General features: G+C 36.1%; 1 protein-coding gene across 15 annotated transcripts in view; it reads right to left on the bottom strand.

Annotated features, from left to right (window-relative positions):
* LOC102237776 (receptor-type tyrosine-protein phosphatase S-like) overlaps positions 1-24223 on the bottom strand; it is a 247605-nt gene that overhangs the window by 76733 nt on the left and 146649 nt on the right. For 8 of the 15 annotated variants that reach the window (XM_023339507.1, XM_023339510.1, XM_023339512.1 and 5 more), the window contains exons 6-10: positions 23365-23553; positions 21543-21551; positions 15579-15596; positions 6710-6820; positions 3945-3956 (exon numbers count right to left, since the gene is read on the bottom strand). In XM_023339507.1, coding sequence (XP_023195275.1) covers positions 3945-3956; positions 6710-6820; positions 15579-15596; positions 21543-21551; positions 23365-23553 — 339 coding nt within the window. The remainder of the gene's footprint in view (positions 1-3944; positions 3957-6709; positions 6821-15578; positions 15597-21542; positions 21552-23364; positions 23554-24223) is intronic. The other 7 variants (XM_023339511.1, XM_023339519.1, XM_023339520.1 and 4 more) reach the window with 3 other exon arrangements.

Genomic DNA, 24223 nt, shown 5'->3' with positions numbered 1-24223 from the left:
AAGTGAATGAGGTTTCCCCACAGGAAGATATTTCTAGTCCCCTTTAAGAAACTATAATGTCAAGAACCATGTGGAAACTCATCCTAAATCAGCTAATAACTTTAGCAATTAAAGAATCTGACAAGAAAGTTAAAATTTTAAACCGGTTTAAGATTTTTATTTATTTATTATTTTACTTAAGGACAATCTGGTACAAAGAAACAAAAAAAAAAGAGTCATATGCAATTTTTAAACCCAACACGAGGACAAATGGAACTAGAAAGAGTCTACTTGTATAGTAATGTAAAACAATGCATTTACTAGAATACTAAGGTGTCGTATAAATGAGAATGGTGTGAAAACCGCTATTATATAAGTAAGTCATTTTAATATTTTGGCCTTTAGAACAAATAAAAAAAGGCATTTTAGGAATCACAAAGCTATATTGTTTGTTAAAAGTGAAGAAAAAAACCAACAACACAAATATCTAAGTGTCTTTTTGATAAGCAAAAAGAATATAATTTTTCTTTCAAAACAATGTAATCCAACCTCTAACCTCAACCATATAAGTTTATCTGTTTTTGATGTATTTTCTTGGGCCCATTACAGTGCCACGTACAGGGCTGTCATTGTTAGAATATTTGGGTTTCATTTGGTGTGTTTGTGTGAAAAAAAACACATTTCTTGAAGCAACAGTGTTCATAAGGATGTTTTTTAGAAGCTATAGACAAAACAATCATCTTGGAAAACCTTTTGTTGTGTTTTGATAAAGCCCCTGATTAAGAGCACACTATACTTTGCACACCATTATCCGTCATTAGATTTTAAATGAAAATTTACTTTTAAATGTAAAGTTTCCTCAATGGCTCATGATAATGAGTCACCATACTTTAAAAGTTCTGAAAGTTATGGGTACATGCTCAGCTGAACTTTACGTCAATATACAGTCTGTTATTTATGTGCAAATGAAACCCTCACCTTTAATACCATTAAAATGCACCGCCATTCCAACAAAAAATAATAACGAAAGAATCCCAATTGCATGGACACGCTCCTCATTCACAGAGACCAGGAGCCCAGCCGGCCCATTTGGAATTGAGAAAAAAGAAAACAAACATCCACATTTCATGTGGTCTGATAACAATATGTAGTCTTATTTCAAGCCCCAATGTGGAGAGAAAGACAGGAAGCCATACACTGGACGAGGTGAGAAGCAGTCGAGAGAGAATGCCAGAGTATTGCACTAACTAAGTGGGAGGTGTTGTGGAGGGATTTGTGTTGAAAAACAGAGGTCAGAAGGTGGACATTATTGGCTATTTCTGTGAGGCAGATTTTGTTGCCCCAAAATGAAGGGGGAAGCCAAAATAATGTGCAGCCTTTAGTGTCACCTTGAAGCTGAGATTACACCCTCTTACTGCCTGAGGACACAGGCACAGTATGAAGATCCTTTAGTCACACTTGCAGGGTGAGTCCTACAGCATTTACATTTAAGCTGCAGGGGTTGGCCTGTATTAACATACCTTTGCTGCACCACTGCTAAACTCTCCCTATGGGTGGCTCATCAAAATGGAAATTATTACTTAAAGGAAACTAACAAGAATCATGGCATGGGTATCTAATAATAAAAAGGGATTTCAGAGTGTTAACTACTGCTGTTGTCTTACAGGTACATGACAAGCAGCCAAACTATACTGCAAGAACATTCCCCCACGTGTATAATTCCAGTGCATGCCAAGCTAGTTAGTAAGTGAATTAGTGAGTTTATTAGTGAAGAAGGTAATGGGCCATATGTTTTGTGTGGTGAATACAGGCACTTCTATGGCAAATGAGAATTTTTTTGGGCTATGTAAGGCAAACATCTAATAGAGATGGCTAGAATTTGCTTTGGCCAGTGAGAACATAAGGTGTAATCTAGCTTTCTTTCCCAACATTACATACGAATGCAGAGCAGGACATGCAAGCACATTCACAAACAGGCAAATATCATAGTAGAAGGGAGAGCATGCACATGCATAACAGCACAGTCTTTCTGCATCAGTGTTTCTTTGTTGAACTGGGTTTAGAATTCTATAATTAGATTGAGTTAAAAAATATATTGTACTGTTAGCTTCTTTAAAAAGTGACAGGTGTTGATACTAAAGGTATGGAAGTAATGTAAAAGTAAGTGAGAAGTCATAAAAGAAAAGCCAGCTGCTCCAACAGCAAACCAAATGAGAAATCCTGTTTGCTTCCATTTATTCAACCATATGGGAACATAAGACGTCTATAAGGGAAGACAATTCAAGATGGAATTACATTTAGAGAATGTCAGCTACACGTTTTATCTGTGTTTTGGATATTAGGCATGTTTAAATTGTTAAAAGGTACAAAAAGTTATTTGAAAATATTGTTTTCGAAGTTAGTGCAAAGCCTTTTTGTTTGTCATTGTTTATTATTAGCAACTTTGTCACTCAAAATATCCCATATGAAAATATTCAATATAAGCATACCTTTGAAGTCCAGTCTAGCATATCTTACATAATTTATTTGGGTATCCTCAGTCAAATGTATGGAAAGTAAGCCTTCATGCAGCAGCTGCCTTGTGTTAATGAGGGCTGATTTACCCTGATTCATCAACTGGTTTTCAAAGAAAAGTAAAAAAAAAAAAAAAAAGACAAAGTATCAATAGCTAAAACTCTCCTTTCCTTTCCAAAAATGGTATGTTATATACTCAGACAAGTTGAGTTGAAAATGTAATAGGTTAACTCGCTACAGCAGGTGATGGGTGGTTCAGTAAAAATCTGATTACATTGTAAAAAGAGGCTGAAGTACACAGTGTTAAACTGTGGGTTTCACTGTGGGCTCACTAATCAATTTACAACAGTGTGCACGTTAAAAATACTGTTTACTTACATGAACTTTAAAAAAATCCTACAAATGACAATATAACTGATTAAAGTGTAATTGTTTGTCCTAACTATGAGAAAGACAGCTGCCAATCAATCAACAGAAACGAATCACATCAACTAAAAAATACAAATACGTACATACGCATCTTTACTCGCTTGTTTGGCAGCACTAAATGCAATGCTGAGGTCATTGTATTGTTATTGATTTGCACAATATTGCAAATGGCATCTTTTAATGGCTCCCTAAAATCAACATGGAACCCAATCAGGCCCAATCAGGTCTAATCTTTTTGGTAATGGATCACTCCAAAGCAGATGACAGGAACACTGGCTGTATACACATTTATAATTTCATTCGGCATTTGCAGTTGCACTCCGAGTATCAAGAAGCCGAGCAATATCAGGTTGGAAAAGGAACAACATTTTTTACAAACTAATGAACCACAAAAAATGACATAGTAAACAAAAAAAAACAAAAAAACAAAACAGAAACAAAACAGAAAACACACACACAACATTGTCATCACAACTCAAAAATTAACAAAAACAAAAGCTAAAAATAGGGTTGTCAGGAACAAAAAATATTTTTAGAAAACCCAAGAAAGACAGGAAAAAACAAAACAAAACAGAGATAATGCAAAAAGAAGAAGAAGAAAAAAACATTGGGGCCAAAGGGGTTTTTGCACAGGCATGCAAGCGCAGTTACATTCTCCCATCATGCAACAGGTGCTGCTATTTTCATGTGCTGGGTTTCCATAACAACACATGCAAGTAAAGCTTTTAGGTGCAGAAGCAATACCAAAGGATGCAAAACGTGAAAAGGCCCCACAATGCAAACATAAAATTAAATAAACAAGACCCGAGCTAATCGGGGTTTGATTTCATCTTTTATTTGGAAATAAAAAAAATATGGTCTTTTAAAATTATTTAGCAGTTTGGATTAACTGTATGTTGTTTTTTTTTCAGATTAGTATATAATCGAGATCTGCAAAAGGTAAACAGCTAAAATTTGTCAAACATGTTGATTTTTCTTTTCAAATGTGGGTTAAAAAAGTAAAAAAGAAAAAACACACCAACCTTCTCGAAGCTCTGAGGGATGTAAAGGGGTTGATGCAGAACACAATGACATGAGGAGAAGAGAAAAATAGGGGAAACACAGAGAGAGTAAAAAAAGCCACCTCAAGGTGTTTAGCTGCAGCTACATGTCCCTTTCCTTCTTTTTTTCCCCTTAACACTGTCCCTGTCATCAGTGACACCCGTCTTCAAAGTACACTTGCCTGCCCTCCCCTTTAAATAAACTTTGAACCAAAACAAACAGATTCACCCCAGTGGTCGCTCTGCTGCCTGCTAAGGAAAAAGGATTGGGGCGCCACTGGAGTCAATTCAAGCGTACCATACTCATAATTCAAAATTTCACAAGCTTCTTATGGCCACAATGAGAGGCTCATGGGGGTGGCCACATTTTATTTAGTAAGAGAAGGAAATGAAATAAAGAGAAAATAAAGGAAACAAAAACAAATGAGAGATTGAAAAGAACAAATAAATTTAAAAAAAGACAATTCGGGGGGAAATTAGCAGCTGCAGTTCAAGGCTGGTAAGAAAAATATTATTCTAAGAAGCCAATCAGCAAACACTGTCATTATGGTTGATGTTTGGGAAGGAGTCCCATTTGCTTCAGTACCCACATGCCTCATTTTCAGGGTTTCTCTCTCGTCCTTACAATTATCCTTCCACACAGCTGCTAATCTCAAGTGCATTTTGCTTCGTGAACAAAACATAGTCAACATCAAATATCAGAATTGATCGACAAAAGTTAACTGAAAACAAACAAAGGCTGACACCATCACAGCATAACAGGTGTGTTACATAGTGTGAATGCACTGGAGTAATTATGAATCTGAAGTACTTTTGTAAAAGCATGCTCGTGGAGAAAGTGTTTGTGATAATATTGGATGTGTTTTTGGAAGTTATTTTGAGGAATGCATGTATGATTTAATGTAAAATAGTTGCAAAATGTTGAAAATCATTCTTTACATAGATATTAATAATTTCTGTTGAGAGCATTTGGGTAAAAAATAAGACGACTAGCTAGTGAGCGGGAAGGGCTTTGACATGGGGTTTACCACCAGGGCACTATACGGTCAATGGGGGGCCTGAACTGGTTTTCTGTTGCTTATTATGGTGGCCAATCAAGGAAGATGTAGAAAATATCTCAACAGAAAGAGGCTCACAAATGATGATTTGTTGGAACTCTATTTGAGATTCTTATTTGTTGTTTAATTTAAGGGCTGCTTTACTAATGTTTATTTTAAGGAAATCTAATGACAGATGCTTCACAATAATTAAAATTTTATGAAAACAAAAAGAGAGAAGGGGAGTGTCTTTTGTATTCTCAAAAAGATAGCATAATTCTCTTTGCTCACCTAAAATAATATGTTGCGGGAGGGGCTCACCCAGAGCGATGATCATGCAAGGACCACCACTGCAGATAGCTAATTGACATTGCTTGCTGAATCACATTTGTACCAGCTCGTGCCTCGGCTAGATGAATGCTGACAGTCTTGAACAACCATTTTCTTTTTACCTTCAGCTCCCTGTAGTAGAATTTCTCCTCTCCACGCTTCTATTTCACTGAGTCTGATGATAGCAATAATAATGAAAAAGCAGCTCCCCGACCCATTTTATAATGTTGGAGTAGTGAATTATTTATTGGGAACAAAGTTATTTGGTACACAGCAGAGGGAACAAACCGAGTAGATACCGGGGCATCTTTATTTAATATGCGCAATATAAATAATACATGCCAAAAATGCATCTGCTTCAATTTATTAAAGCTCCCTCAACAGGGATTCATTGTCATTTAGCATTAGTGGTTGAGGATAGGCTTTTGTCTTTATAGTCTGTTTCCTATGAAACTGTTCCCTCTGAATTATTGTTTTTTTTTTAATGTATTTATATCTTCATTTTGCAGGAACATGCCAATCAAAATAAGTACAGACTGTAAAGGCCTTTAAAGATAGTACACAAAAGTAAAAACTGGGAAACCCTATAAGTTTATGCTCCAGTGTAGCATGAGGAAAAAATACAGGAAGTGTAAGATTTATGGTCAGTCTGTCAAATGAACTGTGTGTAAAATACAGTGCTTTTTCACTTTGTTATAACACAGATACTTTTGTTTTCCTCCCCCAAAACTGGAAAAGGCAAAAAGGGGTGAATGATTTTGATTGGTGGGCAACATTACCTAGCCAGTCAATCAAAATCAGCACTTACCGTTGTGCTCCAATACCTGTAAAACACTCATCAAATAACAAAAACAAAACAAACAAAACCAAAAAAATATATATATATTTTCAGTATGTTTTAAGGCTTCAACTTGAGACGTAGTGGGGAAACATTTGAGTGGGCACACAGTTAACAGGTCAAAGGTCTTTGGCAACTGATAATGTGAAGACATACGGCTTGTTGGGCTATACATTTCCTTCCGAGTGAGTATTGGAGGGCATTGAAAGACAAAATGGAGCATCATAACAGAGAAGAACATTAGTTGGTCAATTATAGATTTACATTTGGAAGTTTCAGTGCATTAAAACAATTATGGGAAGGCATTGATATAAATGGTAGAAGATTTAAATTCCGTTGATATTAATTTTGCAAAACATCTTGTGCATACACTTCTAGATTAAAACGGAGTTTAATGGAAGCAATTATAGTATTTTACGCTCAAGAATACCAATTAAAGATGAGCTGTACTGTGAAGACATTTTATTTAGACAAAGTAGATTTTATTTATTTATTTTTTGTTACGTTTTTTTGCCTGGCTCAGCAGTCTGATTGCTCCCTACCTCGCACATAAAGATTAGCGGGGGACGAGTAGCGTACGCCTTCCTCATTAGACGCCACGCACTCGTACTTCCCCTGGTCCAACTCCTCACTGTTCTCGATCTGCAGGGCACCTGGGGACAGACAACATTCGACAAAGAAAAGATGGGAAGGGGAGAAACATGGAGAAAAGAGAGAAAGAAAGCAGAAAATATTTGATTAGTCTATCTGACACAAACAAATCAAACCTCTGGGAATCACTCAAATTTCACATGGACATTTCAAATACAGTGTCTCTGCAGCAACGCTGACACAGGCTAGCATGACTAACTCGACTGCATTCCAGCCTCAGTCACTTGTCGACAAAAAGCTAAATAAATCAAAACGTGAACTGAATCAGTCAGCAATGCAGCAATGTTTAAATCTTTCATAAAAAGGAGCTACAAAGTAAAAATAAAGTGTGATGAAATGTAAAGAAGACAAGTGTGAAGGTTACCTTGTAAGCTAAGTAATTAAACTGCAGAAGAAATTACTTTATCTTAAATTATAATTTTAAGTAATGACCCAAGGGGGCTTAATACAGATCTATGCCACACTTTGCCAGTTTTTTTTTGCTAAAAGTTTTTCAGGTTATGTCTCGTTCCTCTTTGCAAATTTAATGAGTAAAATGTTTTCCCACTTTCCCTCTCTTTTGAAAATAAGTTCAGTTCAAATGAATAAACAGCTTTTTGTTGTTTTTGGATTTCACATTTTGCTACACATATTGAGTTGAATTTAGGTCCAGACTTTCACTGAGTTATTCTAAAACTACATTTGACCATCATTTGATCCAATTATTCTGTTGTGACTCTGGCTTTAAGTTTAGGCTCGTCTTGCAGGAACATGACCTTCAGTCCTAGTCTCTAGTCTTTTGCAGTCCTTAACATTTCTTCTAGGATTAGCCTAATTTTAGCTCCATCCATCATACAAATAACTCTGACTAACTTACCAACTCAAAACGCCGCCGAGGAGACTTGTTCCTAGTTTTGTCATGGCCAGTCACATATGGCAAAATTTGGAAAAGCTCAAGGAGAACGAGTGCATTTGAGAGGCAGACTACTACTCAGTTTACTCTTTACTGATTTGGTCATTGTTTATGTTTTATCTCAAAAGATATGAATTATTCTTTAATACAATTAAATTTTTTATGTTTTGGTTGGAGTTGACTGCATGTGTGCAAGGCAAGACAACCTCAGCACTCGGCTGCAACATGGGGAAAAGGTAGCAGGGAACAAAAGAGGGAGGTAAAACACCAGGATCCGTCCTCTTTAGAGTGTTGTTGACGGCACTTCCTGATGATATCATTAGGGCCTCTGGCTGGCTCAGCAGACAGATTGTAGCCTGGGACTCTCTGACAAACACAACACCTCCATTGCTCGTTAACGTTTAGCCAAGAAGCATCAATATGCCAGCAGCTGCCCCGAAAGCTTTATAATATACTATAACGCTCTCCATCACATCTGCAAGTAAACACAATGTTGTACAAGGCCACCACTCTGAAACAGTGTTCAAATAACACGTTTCACCTCATCCACAAATTAGACAATCGATCCTGGTTAATTATAAAGATTAGTCACGCTTTCAGTCCGTTCGCCGGCTAATAGAGAAAAGAGTATTTTAGACCTTAAGGCGTGAGCAAATATATTTACCAATTTATACAGAGAACAGACCTGAAGGTACAGCAATCGATAGCGTTTCATTTTTAGGTTTTCTTTTACTTTCTCTTCATTTTGCTTTACTGCTCAGATCACCTCATCACTCAGAGGCCTCTGTTCCTGGCATGTACCTCAAGAACCAAATGAAAAAAGAAATCTGCCTGCAGAGTGCAGGTGGTACAGTTTTTTTTTTTTTGCTCTGGCTTTATATGAGCATCTGATTTTGATCTGTTTGATGTGCACTTGGAACAGCAAATGCCAGTGTGGTGGCAGGTGGATTGGAATGTGCTCAGAAGCTGAGACCACAAAGTAAGAAATGTATGAAGTTCAACTCCAGGTGGACAGATCCAGAAACCTCTGCCAGCGGCTTGTCAGACAGGCTTCCTTCAGCTGAATTCTAAATATTTTGTCTGAACTCACCTTTGTTAAATCAAAAAGCACAGCTCTATGTATACCATTTTTGTTCAACTTCAGCTGGCTGATAATGATGTGGCTGCTTAAAAGAAAAATGCAAATAAAAGTCACATATAATGGTAAAAAATAAAAAATCTCAAAACAACCTAGTAAAATACAGCAGCCAACAGCTAATAAGTAAATTAGCCGCAAGAAAGAGAAAGAACTATGTCTTTGAGAATACCTTGGCAGTTTTATTTGCACTCAGACTTCTGTGAAAGGAGGATTTCACAGCAGGTGGTACAATCTGTGTTTCCAAGTTCTTACTGGGTTTTGTACCGATTTTAGGTGATATTTCAAAATATGGATTTGAAGAACGCATGAAGATTCTCTTTATATATATATATATATATGTGTGTGTGTGTTCTTAGTAGTGAATGCCCGTTAGTTTCTTATGCTATACACAACACACTTGCCTCTTGCTTGGATTTCTCAGATATTAGGCCACTTTTGACTTGATCATAAAGGTGGAAAGCAGTTAGTAACAATACTTTGGTAGACAGCAGCCATTCAGTGATATTCAGGTGGGAACTAATGGTTCAAACAGCCAGGTTTCACGTAAACATGTCTGCCCATTCTCATCTGACATCAGTTGCACTTTTGGTCAACCAGTTGATAAGGTTACAGAATTTTGCCTCTTTTATGGACCATTCTCCATAAACCTGAAAACTAGCTGTGAAAAAAATTCTCAATGTGGTGTAGATGATGGCACATCTAGATATCTAATTGCACTGAGTCACTGCCATTTGCTATGACAGTGACTCACTGCAGTCTATCACAATTTGTGTCCATAACCAATTGCAAACATGTAAAAGTGACTGGTGAGTCTACATTTCTGCCACATTAACACGTTGTCTGATATTGTTCTGTACTCCAAAAGTAACATTGACTAATTTTGATCACTCAAATGCGAATATTACATTTTGCAATTAAACCAAAATACCAAGTTAAACTGTATTCAATACCTACTGACTTCTAAGAAGCAGAATGAAACCTCCCTTCATATTCTGAAGCTCCAGGAACACCAGGGTTTTTTTTTTTTTTTACTATCATTTCCTTTTGTCTGTCTCTCTTTAAGTGACTGCACTCTGTGTGTTTTGCATAATTGCACTCTGCATCCTCTGCCAGCCCGTGGCTAACCAGAGCGCATGTGGCCAGGGGCATTTTTCTTCTTTTCTTCTTTTATCAAGAAAAGACGGAAACATAAGGAATGAAGTAAATAGCAAAAATTATCTTCTATGAATGCAATAAATAAAGCCACGCACTGAATCTGCTCGCACCATGAGTGTTTACAGATAAAGACATGCTTGGTGGCAAACGTCTTTTTTCCCCCCCCACAAAATGGCTGTTACTGTGCTTATTAAGCGAGTCCACCAAGAAGCTTGATAAGATGTTGGCCCCTTTTTTCCTTACAGCTTTTAACTCTTATCATAAACATCAATGGTTGTAACTGCTGCAAACAATTTGGGCTTGCTTCATTTTAGGAGCAATTACAAAAACAGCTGGTATAGATAGTTTGGTTGGAAAAAACATGTTTTGAATAACAATTCTAGTTGTTGTATGACATCATTCGATTCTGACTTCAACTGTAGAGAAAGAAAGAAAAAACTCAGAATATGAATAAAATTCCAGGAGAAAATGTAAATACATAGTTCGATAACTTTGATTTACTTCGATAATTAAAATTTCAATTATAGATCTCTATTTATAAATACAAATATTTTTGCATTTTAAGCAAAAAAAAAGTATACACCTTGAGTTTTTGACATGAAACAACAAAACCTTTTGCAGATTACATATAATAATTCAACACAAGTAGTGTAGACTTGTAAAATGGAAGGACATGGTTTTCAATATTTTAAAAAATACAGATATGAAATTTATGGCGAGCATTTATGATATTTCACAGTCCACACTCCCTCTCAGATTAAATTCCTTATTTTTCACGATCAACTTGGAGGGGTTGACATTGACAGCAATATTATGTCTTTGAGCCACTTTAGAAGTTTGTATCAAACCCTATAACCACAGTAAAATATATAGGGTGATATGTTAGGGCTGCACTTTTGCCTGGGTTCAAGTCCCGGCCTGGGTTCTTTCTGCATGGAGTTGAAGTTGTAACATCAAAAGATGGAAAACTTCAAGGCGTGTGAATACTTTTGAAAGGAACTTTATAATTAAATTTAATAAATATCGTGTGAGGCATTTTGTCTGCGATGATACTCAAAGCTAAAATAAAATAGACATGACTGCTGATGGAAAGTAATAGTGGGAATTGATGTGATAATGTCCATTTACTCCCTGCACTGATGAAAAGGAAAAAAAAAACAGCCGAGTTATATTCAAGGTCAGACTAGAGAACGCTGAAACTTATTTTTTTCATTTACTAATGTACTGTAATTTTTTAAAAAAAATCCAAAATAAACAGGCTACAAGTCATACAAATACTTCCTGAAAATGATAACCTCATCTTCCATCTGGACAAGTTCCTCTTCAATTCAGTCAGAATAATCACCAAACACTTACATCTTTCATCCTCCACTGCTACCCACTCATGGCTGTCTCGCAGCATGTTCACTGTCTTCATCCATTCAATGAAAAAGGCTGTAATAGGCACAGAGTCTATAACAGTTGTCCCAGCCATGGCAGCTGCCCTATTTAACAACACTGCGCAGTTTGATCTGATGAGCAGTGAGGTGCCAAGGGAACTGTCTAGACACGGCCCAACATTTATTTAGAAAATTATTTTCAGACTTATTTTATTTAAAATGTTGGCCAGGGGTCAGCATGGATGACTTTGTCCTTAGGGAATGTTTTCTTGCTTTTAAACATTCTGGCAGGAAGACCCTGTTTTAACATGTTTCTAAAGGTTTATATCTCTTTTGTAAAAAATAAAATAAAATAAAATAACCTGCTTGACAACAAAAAAAATGACAAGAGAGAAACAGAAAGAGAATAACAGTGAAAAGTGATGGAGGGAAGAGTTGAAATGACAGAAAAGCACATAAACACAGAATGACACAAATGAGAGTAAAAGAAAAGTGAGGAGGGGTCGACATGGATGATTAATTTCCAAAAGTGCCTGAAGCTGTGAACTGCCCACCCCACATGTGTGCATCCCTCTCAACTCCTAGTCCCCCGCCCTCAGTCCCATTTGTGTAATTCAATTAGTGTGCTCCAGCGGACCTTGATTGATTTGTTTAGGCGATCTACAAAATGGCTGGCCAACCCTTAGTCTTTCTTTCCCTCCCTCTTGCTCCTTCTGCATCCCGCTCAGACCTGCTGGTGGCACACTGCTCTCTTCATAATTTTACTTTGCTTTTGCAGTTTCGCAGCTCCCATTAGTCCCTCATTTCTCCTCATCCAAACACTGCTTACTAATACTCTAGTATAGTCCAATTAGAGCTCCAAATTAGCAGCTTACTGAATCGGTGGACACATAAAGATAATAACCTTTGCAGTACATGAATTATACCCACTTAAGTGCAGAGACAACTGTGGCATACTTAAAAAATATATTGAAAGCTTTAGTTTTCTGATATGAATAGGGGGAAAACATTTAAAAAGATACATATGCTTTATGTTTAATAATTGCAGCCTGGCTACACAAATGTTACCTAGGTGGTAGGCTTCACATTTTGTAAGAAAGCTACTTCAAATAAAATTCATACAAAGTAACAGTGCTGCACATGACTCAAACAAATTTGGCTACTATGAATGACAACATCTCAGAAGCAGCAAAATTCAGCTGCATATTCTTGGTTTTAATAGCTGCATGACTGAAGACAGCCAGTGTCACTACATGGCAGCCGCGTCTGAACTTGCTATACTCCCTCTGTCTCGCTCCTACGTCCGCGCCCTCGCTGTCACTCCGGCAATGGTCTGTCACCACCACAAGGTCACTACGCTGCGACCGCGGCAGCATGGGGCTCCACGTGTGATGCCATTGTTGTCAGAGCCCATCTGTTGGTTTTTAATGCTTCTATGGAATCAGTAATGACGCAGGTAGGAAGTTAAGCTGCCTTTTACACCTGTCTCCCACTTCAAGGCCAGCACCTGCATGGTTCCGTATCAAAGTGAAATAAATTCTACTTTTGAAATCCAAATTATTTTTTATATGAAAGTGATACGAAAGAGACTTGGTAATGGGGCTGGATTTTACCTCCCTCTAAACACATGATAATCAGGAATAACATGCTATTAGAATAGGCTGGTATGATCACCAAAGTACTTACACAATTATTTTGAATAAAGAAGCATAGCATGATTTAAAAGAGGGATATTATGTATTTTCCAGGCAAAATGTACCGTTTTATAGCACAATCTTGCAACCGTTACCTTCAATTGTCAATTCGACGCAAACTTCAAGAGGCGCCTTCAAGTTTGCCTCTCTGTAATTAGCTATTATTCTTTCTGACACTCCACCTTCAGCCCGTCATGACAACTCTCCTATATTAGGCCGTTTACAACTGTTCTTAGAAAAGCTGGACTGAGAATTAGTTTGTATAATAAGCTCAGCAGACATACAGTTTCACCAGGTGTTTGATAATTGCTGCTGACCGTAGTCTGGAGGAGCTGAGTGGAGGAGGTGCAAAGGAAGAAGTGATCTGTGAGACGGAAGCTCAGCTGGAGACTAAAAAGCACCAAGAAGGAGCTTTTTGGTTAAGTAGGCGTTTGGTAAGAGCTAGAGCACCCCTGAATGGCTGATATTGGAGATCTGAGGATTTCTCAAACATGCATGAAAGAATCAAGGGAACATTCCAGGTATGTTTTTGATGAGGGAATGAAATTATGATTTAAAGCTCAAAAAAGCTGATTTTATACAAGCTTTCTTTAAAAAAGTAAAATAAAATTCCAATTTGGCTTTCTTGCGAGCAATGGAATGTGTAGAAGCCTTCTTTCAGCTACCTGGCTATGGGTGAGAATAAAATTGCCTCACTATGATAGAAACAAAGTAACTGATTAAGAAAGTTTGGGTTATTTTCTATAACTTTGTAATTGTGACTCAATTAAATGTAGTGTGCTAACTGTACAATGGCAATGGGTTGGGTTTTCTTGGTTAACAAAAAATTATCATATTTTTTTAGAGTCTAGTTTTTTATAAGCAACCAACTTTGCCTTTGTTGTTGCCTTGGAGATGTAATAGATGAGCAGAGTTACTCTGTGCAACACACTGCTCGAGAAAACTCTGGTTATATCAGCACTTTCTCTTTTTCTTTATTAAACATGGGTTAAAACATGCCACAAACGAGCAAAACACTGGTGATGTTTGAAACCAAGCCTTTTCAAATTCCAGTGTAACTTTGTTATCACAAAATAGTCTGTGCTTTCATGTGATATGTAGTCTTGTCTATTTTGATATAGGCCACACATTCCTAAAGGCAAGTCAGCATAGGCAAAGAGTAATGCAGTGGAGGAAAAAAGCCCTAGGCTGCTTATCTAATTATGCAAATACAAAGTTCATGAATAATGTTAGCTTTTGTTCACTGCAATATGATTTATGAGCCTTTCTTAATCAAACAAAGAGATGAAGAGGGAGTTTGGTTATATCTTTAATGAGTGAAGGCTTTAAAAGGTGGCTAAAATCTCATGATGTTAATGTGTGATTAGAAATGCATGACTTTAACCTCAAAGAGAGCTGCATTGAAAAAAATATAAATAATTTCTTTGGCTGTAGCAAAACTGTAAACCAAAAACAATTATTCCATCCTTTCAAATACATGGCCAATCCTGTCAAACTGAGAAATTCACTTACCTGTTCAGGCTGTGGAACAAAGGCATTTTTCAACAAACACACTGAAATCACATTGAGTCACCAGGGAAGAATATGTTTGAGCAATAACACCGGATGGATAATTACAAGTGAAAGTTAAATTGTCGGGGGAAATGAAAAGATAATGAGGGGAGATGAGGAATTTATTGTGCAGTGATTTTGTGTAATTCACAGGAGTTGAGCGTCTTTACATCTATGTCACTGTGGTCTTTCCTTCAAATCCTTCCGTTCATCCTCCGCCTTTATCAAAGCTGCTTTTTGAATGGTGAGAAAACTGTGGATGTTGTCAATTCTCAGAAGGCAGCCAGTGCACCCAGAAACACCCCCCTTTAGGTTTGTAGGTACAAGCTGCTGTAGAGCAGAGTGGAGGGAATTAAATCAAAAGTAATTTATGCCAGTTTTTTCCCCTGACATATCTCAAAGTATGAGGGAGGTGCATTTACATACGTGACGTGGCGGTGAACGGAAAGATCAAAGCAGACAAGGAGAGGGAAGAAATGAGGTTACTGAAGTCTTAAACAGTTTCCAGCAGAACATAGTCTGGTCTTATCAACATCCAGGGCCACTGACTCCAAGCTTTTAATTTCTGCTCATTTACAGTTATGTCTTTGATCAAAATGTTTAACTGTTGAGGTACAAAACTACTATTTTCTAATGTCACATTGCTCAGTAGGTTCATGTTAGTGAAGAAAAGAAGAGAAAGGGAAAACACAGAACACACATGTAAGACTAATACATAAACAATGAGATGAGGCATGGGACTGAAACACACTGGTCTGAGCGTACAGAAAACATGGTAGACAAACACGAATGGCATAATAATGTTAGTACAATAGAAATTTGATTTTCTTTTTTGTCTCTCACATTTAGTAACTTTGGTTGGATTAGAGGTGGTTATGTTTGTTTATGATTCAGTTAAAATATGTTTATTCTGTTGTTTTATTTGTTTTTTTTTTACTCTAAACATCTTACCTCGAATCGGGGTACCCTCTGGAGGAGACACAAAAGTGAAGACATAACATCAGTTCAGCTGGGTTAATGTTAGTATAAGTTAGAAAGAATTTGGGATGAAAAGGTCACTGAACTAAGTTATAATATCATTAGAAATTATTTATCAGACGATAAATAAATAAAATGTATTTCTCTGCTGGTATCACAAAAGAAAGAACATGGTTTTATGATTGAGACTTTCTTTAAAATTATTGCCCTAAATATTCTTTGATGAGAAGTGCAATAATTTGATAGAATTAATACCCTGAAGGGTCAGTATTTTATCATACTTGAAAATCATGTATGAAACTGAGCAGAACATGAGAAATTTGATTTGCTAATTTAGTACCAATAAGCATTTTTTTTTTCCCCCAACCATAAGACGTGTGGATATAACAGCAAGAGTATTTGGTACTGGAAACAAAGATTTGCTAGAATTTTATACTATACCTTAAGCCTTAAGGTAACACTTCATCTTTTAAATACAAGTTATTCTTTCTTGTGCAAGACATAAACCTTCTTAACTGTGACAAGGACTCTACCTCAAGGTTCATCATGTCTCTGCAGTCATTCGATCCCCTGGCTGCTTCCATTTTTTTCACTAAGAGCATTGTTTTTTATTTATTGTTTACTTTGAGAAGGCATATTGTCACATACTTGACTGCAAGCCAAATGCTTCATTAAGGACAATAAAATATTTAGTTTTTTTTTTCAATTCTTGGGTGGTGGGTTTTTAAGATGTCTGTGCTGCAGAGCTTAAATCTGTTTGCACAAAGAAAACAGTTTCAAAATAACTTCCATTCATATTATTGCTTTTTTTTCCTGTTTTCTTTTTACTCCCCTTTTGCTTATTTCTATTTTTTGTCTTTCACTCTGTTTATATATGGAGTGTCTCAGTACTTCCCTGCAAATCTATTTTCTCAGAAAACCTGTGCCCTTCCTCATGTTTTGAGAAAGCTAACAGGGCAAATCAATCCCAGAGAGGAGCCCTATTTCACACTTCCGGCCTGCTGGCCCAATGCTAAGCATCAAAGCTATGTACTGTTCATCAAGTTTATCCACGAAGATCTCAGCCTTCTCATACATTCAAGCTATTTTCAACTGAGTATCAATGTCCAACAATTGCTTGCTTGTAAGTAAGCTATAGTTTTCCTCTTTCACAAATGAAAAGTCCATATTACAATATCTGATCTTACCAAAGATGAGTGACATTATGCTTAGTATTATACACATAACAATTAACCTTTGTCTCCTCTTGGGTTGCCCTTTCAGGAGTTCCCACACCAAATCATCTCTCTCATTGTTTTTTGTTGTTATTGTATGTATGCATAAAGGATCTTCTTTTGTGATACCAAAAATCAGTACTCATTGAGTTTAAAGTTCTGTCTGGTTTGCAATGAACCTTCATCATTATCTTTTTTAACAATGTGTCCCAGCTGTGCTTGGAAGTTTTACTAAAACTGCATAAAAATGTCAGACCCTAAATACATTTTAAAGCATGTATATAAGGATGCCAATAATATTATGTAATATTATTGTATAATAATACTTTATTATTATACAACAGTAATAATAATAATAAATATAATGAAGATAATAATAACAGTATATTAACTGATGAGTATATAATGAGTTTCACAGTGCTCTATAAACCAGTACTAAAATAATTGCTGTGTACACACCACAAAATTTATATATGGTCATTAATGAAAACAGAGAGTCATTGAAAAACCAGACAAAACTAATATGGCATTTAATATATATTTTTTTAAATGATACATATTGTTAGGTAAGTCACAAGGCAAAGGACATGGGACACTGGGAATGTTATGTTGTTAAAGAGTTAGAATTGATTAGAGGCTGCAGGAAGCTGGTTTATTTAGCTTTAGCTGAGATGAATTTTAGTTAGGAGTTAAGAGGTTAGAGGTCAAGTTAGGTTAAGGTTAGAGCAAGGTTAGGGTTAATAGAGCAGGTTTCTACAAGGGAGTTCAATTTACATCAATCACAAAAAGGAAAAGAGTGACAAAAAGGTAAAATAAGGTGAAATAAAATTAGTGAGGTGGGTGAGGGGCTAGTATTTGTAGAATATTTTAATTTTCAAAACTGAAACACCATAAGCAGACCAAATTAAACTAGGTAAAAAAAAACAACACACACCAAGTTAGTCTGTTGGGCATATCTGGTTTTCAATTACAATACCAAATCCACTGGTATGACACAAAACATTTTGGCCATAAGCTTTCCTTCTAAGCTTCGGTCAACCTGGTATTGAACAGATTAGCGGAACAATGACCTAAATACATCTCCACATCTTCCTCAAACTATCAAATGTAGTATTATTTTATTTCTATAGATCATCCATCTGGTTTGTTCAACAACCCTCTGAACGTGTTAAGAAAGTATCACTAAAGGCTATCCAAAGGCAGTCTGGCCCGAGATGTTGCACATCTGCATGTAAGGCAAACGAAGTTGCGTGATTGGCTGAGTGTCAAAGTCTGACCACCCTCCAGAGGGCATCTGGCTGACCTTCACTTTGCTCCAAGCCCCCTCCCTCATGAGTCTGGTTGTGTGGTAGCAGCCCAGAAAAAAAGCTCTATTGTTACTACAACTGCAGAGGTCCCAGCCTCTCTTCTCCAGAGAGCCTTTGATGCCAACATGTGTGGCACACAAATTTAAAATTTGAGAGTGAGGATCCATGCAACATAAGGTTAAAGTTTAAGCATTTTTTTAAAAATAAAGGAACCGATAATCTTTATGAATACTCATCCTCTCACTGTCATTGTGGCCCGTAGTGAATCATTCTAGTTGACAAGGCCAGTGAAGGCCTGGGGTCTGCAGCCATGGGAACTGGGGAGAAATGTCAGGCTCCCAACACACCTCTAAAGAAACTCCTTAGGGGACCCTGATGCAAATATCACTGCCCCACCAGCACAGCATGGTTTGGAACATAAGGAACCAGTCTGCCAGCTATTCTTCCAGCTAGAGAGCTATCTTGCAAATACCCTTTTCTCCTTTTACAATGGCATTATTATTATTTTTCTGTTTTAAGAGGATTCACAGTAGAACCACATTTTTCTAATAGCCTAAAAAAAATTAAATCTATCTGTCTGTAACTTTGTAGGATTTATTGGAACAAACAATAGATTCTGAAGGTTGAAGTATAACCTTCAGAATCGTTGTATCATCCAAAGTCAACCATCAGATTTAAGTCCTCTTTGTTTTTAATCATCATGATAATTCTTAAAATTATTCCTAGTTACTAAGTACCAGAGCACGACTTTAGATTTAATTTATCTTAATTCAATCTGAGGTTTGCATGCATTGAGATTAATAAATCTTTAAACAATTTGGGAAAGCCTTGATGATGATGCCATGGCACTAAAACACTCTGAGGAGCCAATGTATAACATTTAAGTTAAATAGAGGCATAACAGGTAAAGAAACTAGGAAAATAAATTTTGGACCTGGCTGATGGCCCCACCTTTTATTGAAACAGTTATGCTCATGTATGAAAAAGATACATCTGTCCATCCATCACACAGTTCAGGAAGAGACAAATTATGTGTAAAACATGATCAGCCCCAGACAGAAAGCAAAAAGTTTTGTGAACATGCTGACTGAAGCAGGTAGGAATGTGTTTTTCCTACAGAGAAACAAAACCTGAATTGATACGGTATAAAAAGCCACTCCGTGAGGAGCCATTATTACTCCAAATGCAACATGATGGATTAATAGATAGAGCAATGAATGGATGGATAGATGGATATTCTCTCACTCAATATTCTGATAATATATCAAATCTAAATAATTTTGGTAATCCTAAGTAAAACATGTGAAGGATTTTCTCCACAAGGAATCCCCACTTCAAACTGTGCTAATGAAGGCAGACCACTCTGCCTTCGCTATCAGTATAACACTTCTTTTCAGTTTCAGTGGGGTCTTTTGCACCAAACTGTTTCCAGCACTTAAGTGAAGGTACTGCTTCTGTTGCATCAGGTCTTTGTGTTTGACAGAACTTTTGTCAGGAGGATAAAGGCAGGTTTATGGGGAAATGAGCTAATCAAATTGTTTTGAACGGTGTTTTGTGGGGGTAGGGATGATCCCGGCGAAAACGCCGTAATTTAACAATAATAACATTTTAAATTACCATCTACATAGTGACATGTTTTTTAATCTAACCCCAGTAATTTCAAATTTCCCATCACTGAATTTAAGTAGGTCACTGTACTGTTACAGCTTCAGTAGCAGGTGATGATTTTTTTCCTGAGTCAGTTCTTTAACACTGCCTGTCTCACAACATCTTCTAGTGGTGCTAATAAATGTTGTTCTAAAAAGTTATGTTTAACTCCTGACTTCCTTCCACTGGTACACATACATCATTAATAAGCTGCTTGTTGTTTAAAACAGCTTTATGATTCTAAGGTGGTGATATTGGGTACTCTCAAAAGTGTTCAAAATACACTTTTGAAAGTCCACTCAAAGAAGTGTACTTTAGAAGACACTCTAAAAAGTGTATGAAACAATTAAGTTCAATGCTGTGTCTGTATCTTAAGTCTGATGTCATGACGCAGGGACAGATTCTGTATCAACCAGGGTGCTGTGCTGGCGCTAGGGTAAAGCACAACTCGCATAAGGAGACCTTAGTCCTTGATGCGGCCGTCGCAGGTTCGATTCCGGCCAGATGACTGTTGCTGCATGTCTTCCCCCTCTGTCATTACTCACGTTCCTGTCTAACTACTTTCAAATAAAGGCAGCCTGATAAAAAAAAACCCCTTTTAAAATAGAGATCTCTTATTAGTTTACTTCTTTATTTGAAGTAAACTAAATTATTTGAGTAAGACTGACTTAAATTCCAACATAATAAATTACATTGGATCTACTTGTTACCAATTGAAGCAATTTAATTGAGGTTGTCGTGAAAAAAAAAAACAATTTCCAAGCACTGTTCAGGTGAAATCACTCAATCAGGTTTATTCATATATTGTGCACAATACAGAGAGCTTGTAGGACAATCAGTAATGAAGCAGGTCTGAATGGAAACAACTTAATTGAATTACTTGTTACCAATTGAAGCAAATCAATTAAGTTGGTTCTACTACAAGCATTTTTCAGTGTTCAGGGTCTTTGAAAAACTAAAACAACATGTTAAAACATATTTTAAAATAATTTAAATTCTAGCTGTATTTTAAGCACAGTGTGAGTGATAATGTAATTTTGGATATTTTTGTTATACATTTATATACATTTCACCTAACAGTTTTTTAGTTTGGAACTAAAGTTAAAAGTTGTTCCAACTTAAATGTTTGAGTTGACTTTCTGTAGAATTAAGTCAAAGAGATTTGCATTATTTATTAGAAATAAACAAATGATTTGAGTAAGAAACACTTAAATTTGTCATGTTAAACACAATGAATTAATGAATTAAGTTGTAAAAACTTAGTAAATTGAGATGGATAAACTTAACGAATTGAGGTGGATGATCATAGAATATTGAGTTGGATGATTGTAATATATTGAGTTGTAAAACTTAGTAAACTGAGTTGGTCAGACAAAGGTCACAAAACTGGCATTGAACTCAACTGTTTCAAGTAAAGTCAAAGTAAAAAGATCCTTTAAGTTAATTAACAAAATTTAAGTTAGCTATATTTCTAAATTGAGTTCATTGAACACAAAAAGCAAGTTGTCATCAATAAACCAAATGAATTATGTAAAAAAGTCTTTTAAATGAACTATAGCCAAACACACTTTTTAGAGTGTAGCAAAAGTTGGGGGGAACCAAAAGAAAATGCTAAGAATGAACAGAGGAAGACCATGGGGAACACATTAAAGAAAGGGAGAAGGTAAGAGTTGGGGAGCGAGAGATGCATGCATTTTGGGAAGTGGTTTAAATATGCCGTCTGCTTCAAGGAGAGTGAGTTGGTTTTATAGGCTTTGCAAGTCACTTACCAAATCTTTCTGAAAATGACAAAGCAAGAAAAGGTAATTAGAAAGAAAAAATAACAACATAGCATTTTTTATGGATAAAGTTAGGTTAAGATTGCCAAATATCCAAATTAGTTAAAATCTAGTTATTTGTTGCGCTTTTCTAACAATTGTATATTTTAAGTATCAACTTAATTAATAATAATGATTATTATTATTTTTAATGTTTACTTACTTTGTAATAATAATGTTAATACCTGTAGTTTACTCATTAGATTTGTTTCTTATTTGATCATGTTAATGTTGATGTTAAATTGTGCTATGAATCAAAAACAAATACAAGGTGTTTGAAAGCCTTGTGATGTGCTACGACGCACATCTCGGTTTCAGACACCAACAAAGACAAACATTTTAACAGAGAGACAGCAGAACAACTGTTAAACAGCAAACACAAAGAAAGTTCAAGGCATCATGAGACAGACAGACAGATGATACAGAGGTTAGACAACACTGGAAGCTGGATCTCTTTTATCCATAGCAGCTTAAAACTAACAAAGGGACATGGGACAGGTTAAAGATTTTTACAGTTTGACAGGTTAGACAGTTTTTCAGGAGCTGGAGCTCGCCATTTAAATGATCAAAGAACAGGATAGTAAATTGCTGATGGGGAAAACAAATGTAACTGAAAAAACAAACATTACAGTCTATAAAATATTGATCTCATTAGGATTAAAATGTATGGCATCCTAGGACACATTCCAACTGTGTACATCAAGGTACACTACATATAATACGCTACAAATGTGAAGGGTTGTAGTTCATCAATACAATTTTGGGAACTATTTTGTTTTTTCTGAAAAGGTGTTATGTTCTGATTGTAATTATTCTCAGGAACATAATGACTGTTTTCTTTCACGTAACAAAGAACCATTTTTACCTATGATAATCAGGTCAGTATCCTGCTTACGCTGTGTTTTTTAGATGTAAAATAGGCCAAACGTTTGTGTAAAAAAATATATTTCACATTGTTGATTATTTTCTGTTGTGCCATCACATATACTTCCAATTAAATCTAATTACGTTTGTGCTTGCTATGTGATAAAATATTAAAGTTTAACAGGTATAAATACTTTTACACAGTACTGTATTTTTTACAATGGACTCCAGAAATCTGTAACATCACAGGCAATATATGAATCAGACCTTTATTCAAAGATATAACTGTATATTTAACAACTTTTCTCTAGAGGAAAAGTAGAGAAACTACTTTTGTTACAAAAGCATACAAAAATGTAAATGTATATTAGTAATTCTGACTGTACAGCCTTCTAAGGGCCTCAATTAGGGCAGAAACTCAATGGTGACAGAATCTTTATTTAGAAGCCTCGTTCCTGATTTACAATTGCAGCAACAAATCAAATGAGAGCCATTGGATTTTTCAAATGGTGACAAATCATCGACCTAAAATATCTACCCCTGTTGCCCAAAGCCACTGCAGGGCCTGCTCTTAATTAGCAATATAATTAGACATTGCGTTACTGGGGCAATCTGTGGGCTTTAATCAATCTGAACAAAAATACATTTCCACATCTGATTTCACTGTGCAGAATGTGGACAATGTTGTCACTGTCCAATGAGACCCTAACCCTATGTTGAAATGTTGAAATGTAATTTACCTTTATTCTAACTGAATTTATTAGGAGTCAATTTGAAAAATCAAATCAAGGAATTCCTGCACATGATTTGTAAAAACAAAATCTTATTATATCTACTGATATTGGAAGTGCCAGAATCTCCTGCAAAAGAAAGAACACAACAAAAAAATCATAACATAAGCTTTCCTTACCAGAGCGCAGTTGCTTGATCCGTCCATCACTTGTATTTGGATCTATGGGCAGGAAGTCTTTGTACCAGGTGATTTCTGGGTCAGGTTTGCCACTGGCAGAACAAAGCATGGTAGCCGTTCGAGTTCTCTCCACCACTTTAAGCTGAGGACCCATATCAATGTTAGGGAAGCCTGGTGGCAGAAGGTCCTCTGTGGGGGAAACAGGAAAAGAGGCTAAGTACTGGCTTAGGAAGTCAAAACGTCTCCTAAAAATGGATTTATGAGGAAAATCTCACTCAAACTTGTTTTCTTTTATCTTATGAGTTTTTGTCATTTTTTCACAGCTTCAGCTTAATTTAACCTATCACCAATTCATATCTACAATGTTGTATCAATAGATTATTGCATTCTTACCCGTTTCCACTTTGTACCCCAAACCAACTTATGTTTCTATCCTAGTTGGGATGCATAAACTTAACCACTGCATCGCAGGTTATTTATATGTAGTAAATAATTTTGATAAATTATGGAGACAAATAACCATAAATATGTTCAGATCTTAGTTAATATTTTAAATATATAGTGTCTGTTGAAGATTTCACCATATGTATCTGAATGCTGCCCCTAACCCTATCCTGACAACAACTGATTTAACAAAACTTAAATATAAACAATAACTTAATGTACTCACTATAATGTACTCCATCGTTTTTTTTCTTTTGAGACATGTGATTGGTTAAGACATGTTTTGTTTAATAAATAATGCACACGAGGTACTTCGTTAGACATAGGGTATATTCCATTATCATTACTCTTAAACCACTTCAGAAACCACCACACCAGTTGGCCCTTGTTCAAATAGAAACAAAAACCAAGCAAT

Source organism: Xiphophorus maculatus, chromosome 9 (assembly GCF_002775205.1).
Source record: "Xiphophorus maculatus strain JP 163 A chromosome 9, X_maculatus-5.0-male, whole genome shotgun sequence".
In the NCBI taxonomy this organism is placed as follows: Eukaryota; Metazoa; Chordata; class Actinopteri; order Cyprinodontiformes; family Poeciliidae; genus Xiphophorus; species Xiphophorus maculatus.
Note: the sequence above shows the minus strand (reverse complement) of the source record. Positions and strands in the feature narration are given on the sequence as shown.